Source organism: Hakea prostrata, chromosome 7, assembly GCF_041222555.1.
Source record: "Hakea prostrata isolate BN-2017 chromosome 7, UWA_Hpros_2, whole genome shotgun sequence".
In the NCBI taxonomy this organism is placed as follows: domain Eukaryota; kingdom Viridiplantae; phylum Streptophyta; class Magnoliopsida; order Proteales; family Proteaceae; genus Hakea; species Hakea prostrata.
The window spans coordinates 2,006,858-2,015,613 of record NC_142606.1 but is presented as its reverse complement, the minus strand read 5'-3'; the positions used below and the strand labels follow the sequence as shown (position 1 = coordinate 2,015,613).

At 36.5% G+C, this 8,756-nt stretch overlaps 1 protein-coding gene across 3 annotated transcripts; it reads right to left on the bottom strand.

Annotated features, from left to right (window-relative positions):
- Positions 1–5,137: 5,137 nt before the first annotated feature.
- LOC149008884 (agamous-like MADS-box protein MADS9) lies at positions 5,138–7,598 on the bottom strand. 3 transcript variants are annotated; one of them, XM_089160553.1, is made up of 7 exons: positions 7,285–7,598; positions 7,048–7,114; positions 6,590–6,651; positions 6,395–6,494; positions 6,107–6,172; positions 5,933–6,025; positions 5,138–5,310 (listed from the first exon to the last, which is right to left on the bottom strand). In XM_089160553.1, the coding sequence occupies exons 1-7, from the start codon at positions 7,470–7,472 to the stop codon at positions 5,164–5,166; spliced, it is 723 nt and encodes a 240-aa protein (XP_089016679.1). In that variant the 5' UTR covers positions 7,473–7,598; the 3' UTR covers positions 5,138–5,163. The 3 variants fall into 3 exon arrangements, with proteins under 3 accessions (XP_089016679.1, XP_089016680.1, XP_089016681.1); XM_089160554.1 differs by having other exon boundaries at positions 5,933–5,977; positions 6,143–6,172; XM_089160555.1 differs by lacking the exon at positions 6,107–6,172 and having other exon boundaries at positions 5,933–5,977.
- Positions 7,599–8,756: the final 1,158 nt, after the last annotated feature.

The window sequence follows — 8,756 nt, the reverse complement described above, 5'->3', positions numbered from 1 at the left end:
AAATACTTTATTTGTTAGAAAATTAAAGCTTAGTACTAATCGTATTGTAACACGTTGAGGTTGAATTTGTGGATTTCGGCCTCTAGGTGAATTTTAGTCCGAAACGTTGACCCATTAAGCAAGACAGTTTTGTTGACCTAATTGGTACACCGACACAATCCACGCCGCTGGATTTTTGCAACTAACGATTGTTGCACTAAACCAGTTTGATCCATTTCCAAGTCATTTAAACCATGACCCGTTACCCGGTTCCGTTCTTTAGGGTGGGCTAGCGGAGACAACTCTGACCTGAACCGCATATCCGCACTGATGGGCTGGTGGGCTGGTGTTTTCCATCCCAATCAGTTCGATAGATTCTAAACTTTACCTCCTTTGCCTTACACAGGAGTGTTAAGGTGATTTAAGAATATCTTTTTTGGGAGTTTTGGATCACCTCCCTGTTAAGGAGAATGTGTTCTTTGATGTTTGTGGACCACATGTAATAGTGATGCCTACCTATAAATATTGATATAAAAAATTAAAAATAAAAATTTCAGTGCATTAAGCTCAGTCACTTACTTTGTGATTCAGAAGTGCCAGTAGAGCACATTATTTTCTTTTTCTTCTGACGGGAAACTGATTCGAACTCTTTTTTTTAGAATTACTAGCTCTATAGTAAGGAGTGGGAACTACTGCAAATGCCACAAAGAGAGTCAAACCCGTTACTTTAACACTAAGAGGTGCAAGTCATCTTACACGCTGAACAATCCTACTATAGTTTTTGCCCCAAAAAAAAATATCCTTATATGGTTGTTTTTAGAATACTTTGATAGGCTAAGGCCTAACTTCAAATATGACAAACAACAGCAGTTGCCAGTGATTTTTTTTTTTTTTTTTTGCACATAAACGGGGTCATTTGAGAAACCTTCAGTGTCTGCTTTTAAGATCCCTCAAAATTAGAGGAGGATTTTGAAGAGAAAAAAAAAAAACCAAGGAGTTGCAACATCTAACTCCACTCTTGTCAACCAACCCACAGCTTTATTCACATTCGGACCTATATTTGATGAAGTTTCTACCACCTATTGTACTTGTCCTCCACATTTGTCTGGATGCCCCACTTTAGCACCACCAAGAACGAATGCTATTTTGTTTTGCACTGATGGTCGTGGTTTTCCATTCTACAATGGTGGCCGAGGCTTTGACATTAAGGAAAGCTCTTATATGTGCCAAGAGATCGATGTTATAAAAAGCATTGTGGAAGGAGACAATTTTTGTACAATTGAGCTGCTAGGTGATCAATTGATCAAATCCGAGCTCTAAAAGATGAACCACCTCATCATGGATTTGCATCAGCAATCCCTATATAAACGACAAGAAGGAAAACAGCTGATTAGTATCCCACTTGTACTAATAATGCTTTATTGGCCTGAATCAGAATTTGATTGGCCAGATCATGTGGAATCGGAACAATTCCGACCCGCCTCTTAAACTGATTGGAATTCCAGCATTTCATCATAAATTCCTGGTTCTTGAGCGGGTTTAAATTGATTCTAATTATGGCTCGCTTCGAAATGTTATCTTTATTGATTCCATTATGCCCTATCAGTGCCAAGACGTCAACTAAAACAGTATTATAATAATGTTAAAAAGAAAAAAAGAAAGATTGGATTTAATATACGGATTAGTCTTCTTGAATTCTAAGTTGTTTTCACTTGGAATAAGTTAAAAATTGTCTTGAATCAGTTAGAGCCCACACTAACTAAACCGAAATCGAGCGGATTAAACGAAACTTAATTCAACTAATGTGTTAGGAACTAGGGCTAATTGAATCGACATTGAGTGATTGTTGTTGTTGGCTGATGTCGTATTCAGATCTCAATTCTCAAACCACTATCTCGATCTGCACAATAATTAGAATGTCCATTAACATGTTTTTTCTACCAAAAAGTTTTGATTTGACAAGACTTGTGGATAATTAGCTAAAATTAAAAGTACATGATTCATAGGAAACAAATTGATTTGGATAATTAGACTTTGTGCTTCCCAACGGTTTTACAACCATAAAAATCGGTGGGTCTATAGCTGACAAATATTAAATAAATAAATAAAAACTTCCATCACCCACCCCTGGCCCCCCTATATTTTGAGGTGGAAAAGCCGACAAAGTCGCAGATCTGGACTCTGATATGAATAGGGTTTGGCTCATCTTCATAGAGGAGATGTAGCAGGGGGTGCCCAATGACTAAGTACCATTTGACGCGTGTTTTATGCTAATCCAACCACTAGAGTGAAGCATTCATTTTTACCCTAACTTAAATCCGGTCCATGCGAAAATTCAAGTTCAAACCCGACTAGAATCCCATTTTTTCCCTTTCATATCCCTATTTATCTCCCTCTTTGTCGTTGCAAATACTACCAAAGTGAAGAAAAAACAATAATGCAAGACTGTAATGTGGATTACAACAAATCTGAAAATCGAAGTAATCAATCTAATCTGAAACAAAAACAACATCAACTCGAAGTAAGAATAGGTGGGTTGAACCAAGGAGGTTCTTATTTAAATTGATGTTGAAACAGGGGATTATGCCCATGATCAACATGAAAGACAAGATCTTGAGTTGGTTATACAGCAAATCTATTTATTCAAGCTTTGTCATGGTTATTTAACTTATTTTAACGTGTCTTTCTAATTCTCCGAAGAAAATTAGAAAAACTAGGTTTTTTGGGAAAATCTAAAAAGATAAAACTATTAAATAGAGGATAAACAGAAGAATCTCGAGAATCCTCCTTTACATACACAGGTCTCGTCAAAGATAGAATGCCAATACCCGACGTCTTGCCTTGTCCCATTGCATTGAAACTACAATTATGACTTCCCATGTTTTGTAGATGTTATATACATTGTGGTTCAAGCCATTGAACCGGTACAAATCAAACATTAAGAACATTTGGCTAAAACCAAGTTTGAAGGGTTCGTCTAGCACTTCTCGGAAGAATGTTGGCTTTGAAGAATGCCTCTCTATGAAATGCCATGTAACATATAGGACTTTTCAGATGAACCCTTGTCAAGCGCTCGAGATGTTGCATCTTGGCAAAAGCAACATTGTAAGGGGATTCAACTCATCTTTATATATCCAAATGTTAATCAAGGCATTAAATTAAGCATTTAATGCTACGAGATACATTAAATATCTAGCACTCATCGGAAGCCTCTCATTCGCTCAAGCTTTTCAAGTGTTGGACCCATACGTTTTGACTGCTGGATTAAGGGATAGCTGTCACATTTAAACCCACATGACTCTGAGCTCCTGATCAGTTTGGGATAAACTGCAGCTTGCTTGAAGCTTATTTAGGAAGATTGCGCTCTTAACTTTGTGATAAAGTAATCCATAGTGCGTGATTTCAATCATTCATACTGATCAAGAAGATTGGAGGTTACGAGGCATCTTTGCCACATTAGAGGTATGAAATTGATATATAAGCAATACGTTCAGCACAAAGAAGGATAGGCTCAATTACAATAATTCTGGCATTTATTCTACTGCAAATTCCAAAGAATACATTGTTTTTATTGGAGCATTTACTCATCCATACGAGGATTTGCGTTTTTCTGAATCTGACTCAATCATTAGAGGTGGCTTACTGTCTTCAAATGCGGCCCACTCTCACTCTCTTTGATTCTCAGGAACCAGGTTTGGACCAGATTGCACCCAAGCAGATTTCGGAACAACAGGAGATGAAACAAATATTTTGCAGTGGAGAGCTCGAGCAAGAAGAAGAGCATGACGATTGACGAAGATACTAGAAAACATCTTCAAGGATGCAAGAGGGACCAAGCGCTGGTGAGACGAAGAGAAGCATGAACAAATCGTAACAAGGATGTGAAAGTAAGGGGAAATATGGGATTCGGGTCGGGTTTGAACTTGGGTTTTCACATGGAGTAGTTTTGAATTAGGGTGAAAGTGAATAATCCAATATAATTGTTGTATTAACATATTACACGTGTCAAATTCTAATTACTCATTGAGCACTACGAGTACGGTTCAACTTTATTGTTGCGCTTTAAAAGCACAACACTGTGCTGCCAACGGTCGAGATCGAAACGCCTGTCTCTCTTTCAACCACCTGCGAGACGGACGGTCGAGATTTCGATCTCAACCGTTGGCAACAGGTACTGTGCATTAATGCGCAATATTCAAGTCTTGGCCTCTAGGTAAGTCTTCTCCATGAAGAGGAGCCGAACCCATATGAATATGGGTCATTTCTAACTTGGTACTCAAGCAATCTCTTTTGCATCTTTCACGTTTAAATTGATTCTAGAAGCCTAATTCACATGGATAGAGAGAAATTTCAATACCCCTCAAAAGAAATGGACATGTTACTTCATGCATAGTTTTGCTGCTCAATCGGGTGACCCAGAGAGCTGGATATGAATAAGATATATATGGGCTCTTAATAGGCAACCTAGTTTATTTTTATTTTTTTGTGAGAATAGGCACCCTAGGTTGCCTAGCTTCACTAGAACCCTATTTCTATCAATGGCAGTTCAAGTTGTGTCCACAAAGTAAAATGACAATGCTTGAACAGATCAGTGAAAACAAAATGTCTTGTGTTTTCTTCTGATGCAACAATTATTTATTGGCATTTGTGTACTCTTGCACATCTTCTAGGCATGATAGTAATCAATATGGCCAGGGCCACCACATCCCTCCATGTGCCTAGCAAAGAGCAACATGGATTTTTTTCCTATTTAGGTTTTAAGTTTGCAGCGGCAGAAGCCATGCAAGATTGATTAAGGTCACCACAAATTATGATAATGCATCATAAAAATAACATTTGATTCTTATGCCAAGAGGGGCCAAGCAAGTTATTCATCCATGAAAAGAAAGGTTCTGTCAATCATGCATTATGGAAGACAGGAAGAGATTATAGGTCAGGAACCATTTCTGAAAACCATTTCTTCTCAACTTTTCTAATTTCAGAATTCAAGATTATGATGAACTGGCCCAGCAGAAGCATCAATCCATATTAGTATAATATTTTAGTCTATAAATCTAGCAAACATATATATATATATATATTTCCATACTGTTACAATGATTGTTTACTCTTTAAATAAAGATATTGTTTGATATTAAAACCCTAGAAAGCTGTCTAAATTGTTTCATACCATGACCACTTCTTCTATTTAGCCTCCTGTAAATTGGGTTGGGTAGGCTGCAGACGAAATGCAAAAGGCGTCTGCGGGTGATGGTAAGCTCTTCCTCTGTGATGATAATCATTCTCCATCTCCCTCACACGACCATCCATAGACATTTGTTGGTGATGATGCTACAAAACAATGAAATATATGTAAACAGCAGGAAAAGTAAAAGAAAGCTAATCAAAGCTACAAACCAAAAGAGGACAGAGGAACCTAAGTGATTGCTAAATAATCAGGTTTCAGCATTAATAATCAACTATTCAGTTGGGCATTATTCTCAGTATAAGATGCAATATGGACTGGTTTATCAAACTCAAAATCATCTTAATCCTTCTTGAGGGTTCAATATCAAGAGGAACAAAAGAAAATCCCAATGATAGAAAATAATGAAATGGAAATCAGTCATATATGCACATAAAGATTCATATGATTCGATAAGATTGCTCTTAAGTACTCCTAGGTGTGATGATCTTATCAATAGAGAACAGAATCATAGTTATTAGTATAGAAAATGGTAGTGAAATGGAAATCATGATCACATAATGTACACAAAGATTTATGTGATTCGATAATATTGCTTAAAGTCAAAGGTGAGATGAGATCTACTTCTACTTCCCTGTCAATAAAGAACATGATTACAGTTTATTCAACTCATTAGTATCTTGATCCTTGTTGAGAGATTAATACTAATAGGAAGAAAATAGAAGTCCTCTAGTTATCAAAGTGATCAAAGGAGAGAGATGAAGATACCAAGATGTAGTTAAGATGCTTATTCTCCTCTTCAAGTATTCTTTCCTGCAACATTTGACCAATAAACACAAAGGCAAATTGGAAACGTTTCTTCTTTTTCATGGAACAGAAGCCAACCATAACCCTATTGATGCGATAACCGAAAAAAAAAAGAAGTGAAATGCTAACTCAAACAGACAGTGTACAACGAGTGTCTTGATCTGTACATACATTCTTCTTAAGCATTTTGAAGAACTCCATCTGTGATGACAAAGAGAAGGAATTAGAAGATCGATCAGGTCTTGCATTGGCCACCTTTCAAAGGAGCTTTTAAAGAAACAATACATTGAATTATTGATACCACTGTTTTTATAGTTTTCCATGTTCCCAGAAGAATAACTGATCATCTTGGATCATGGACTTCACTCACAGTGGCCAGATTTAAATATACAAAACCTTAGAAAGAACTACCAGCTGACTTGCCTCCTTGGCACAAACATTGGCGAGACCATTTTCAAGGGCTTCCTCTATGATTGCAAGCTCCTTATGATGCAGTGTGTTGACATCCTCACCTTTGAGGTGCCTGAACAAATTTAACTTGTTACTTGCAGAAACAAAAGCTTCTCTCGAATAAAACCAATCTTAATTAGTTTTTACTTTTGGAGAGAAAGAGAGAACCTCAGCTTGATCCGCATGTTGTCATTCTCTTTTTTTATCCTTTCCAGCTCGTTGCTAAGAAACTGTGGAATACCCCATAATAGTTTTCCATTAATATCAAGGTAAAGTGCAGCTGGAAGTGTGTGCGTGACAGTACTTGAGTTGCAGGCATATACACCAAAACCTCACTCAAGCAGCAAATCCACTTGAAGATTTTTCTCCACTGAAGCATCCTTCCAGACCTCCCAATGAATAAAAAAATAAAAAATAATAAAAAGTTTAGCATCCCCAGGGGGGAGAGGGCTTCATTTTGCAGATCTTTTTAATTGAAATGCTTCAAACTACATAAGCACATAACATGCCAGAAAGAACATATGCTATGGAGTTTTTCTCTACATCAAAACAGGCAACCAACAAAATCATCTGTGCGTGAGAGGGAAATAGAGAGAGAAAGAGAAGGAGATGGAGAAGGAAACCACCTCATGTTTAGCATCCCATAGTTTCCTTCCTGAATACTTGTGGTATTTGTCCAGGATCTCTGACATTCTTCTTCATCAAAACACAATTTCCCACAGAGAGAGAAAGAGTTAATGTGATGAATATAACCTACAGAAGAACTCCAAATAGAATGAACAACAAAACAGAAGAAACCCTATGAAACAGATACTTCATGGGTTCAGGGTAAAGAAAACCCTAGGAGGGAAAACAGTACATACGAGAGAGAAGGGCTACGATACTCTGACACCTTCCCAGAACTAGAGAAGAGGATAAGCGAAACTTTAGCATCGCAAAGCACAGTGAGCTCCTTAGCCTTCTTTATGATCCCATTCTTTCTCTTTGAATACGTAACTTGCCTGTTTGTTGAGTTCTCAATCCTCTTGATCTCAATCTTACCTCTCCCCATCTTTCAACTCAAAAACCCAACTGAGTTCTCTGAAATCACAAGGATTCTCTTTATCTTGTTCTTCTTCTGCTTTTGTTTGCTGAACATAAGAAAGGAAGCAAAGCAAAAGACCTTCCACTATAGGTCAGAAATTAATACATGTTCTGAGTGGTTCAGAAAGCGATTGTTCTTATTTGGTCATTTGACAAAACCCAACCAGTGTCTTTAATCCATTGTTTACTGTCATTTCTTTCTTGTTAAGTCACTGCTTTATCCCTTGTTTATTTCTTTTCACTCTGAATACGTAACATGGGACTTCGATCTTCACATTTTGTACTTCCGAAATTAAGGTTTCACTTTTTTTTTTGGTTTCACTTTGACACTCTCTCAACCTGTCCTGTCTTTGGTTTTTGAGCCCCTAACCCTAGAAATGACAAGAGCTTAACCATCAAATCAAAATCAATAGTCATCTGTTCAGAAAAAGAAAAACAAAACTTAAATTCAAAGTAGCTGAAGCTCTAAAAGGACATCAAAGTTTTGCTTGATAATAAAAATGATTAAATATTTAGAGAAAAAACGACAAAATCCATCTCCACCATCAAGTGAGGTAAATGAGATGAACAGCTAACAGGAAGGAATGCAAACTTGTCCTCGTCGGTGTCGTCCAATTATTTGATATTTTTTTTTGGGATAAACTGACAAATCTTCTTGTTGAGAAGGCATCAACTATTTTGTGTGTAAGTACCGTTCAAATTGGTGGTCCAAAGTTTTTGGAAATAATAAGTATTCAATAAAAATTGTCTTCTTTTTGGACTGTGGTCCAATATATATATATAGATGCTACTTTATATACATTGATGTCTAATGTTTCTAATTTGAAGTCTGAATGAGAGCTGAGTTTGGAACCTACAATTGACATGTACATATGGTTGTAAATTGACATGAAATAATCTTATCGGAAAAAAATGATATGAAATAATAGTTTAATTTGATATATATGTGTAGAGATAGAGAGAGAGTTTTATTATGGGTACGATGAATATAGCTCCATGGATATAATTGGAGTGATTATTCATTCCACATCAATCATGTAATACGTAGTTGTTTGGTTTGACTCTAATTAGAATAACATTTCCACCACAAAGTTTGATGTTAACTATTGTCTTCACAAAGTTTGATGTTGTTAACTATTGTCTCCCGTATAAAATATCCAAATAGTATTTGTTTTGGTATGATATATTTATTACTTGTTTTAATTTATTTTTTTTCTCATATAAATTGTTTGATTGGAATATGGTAAATAAA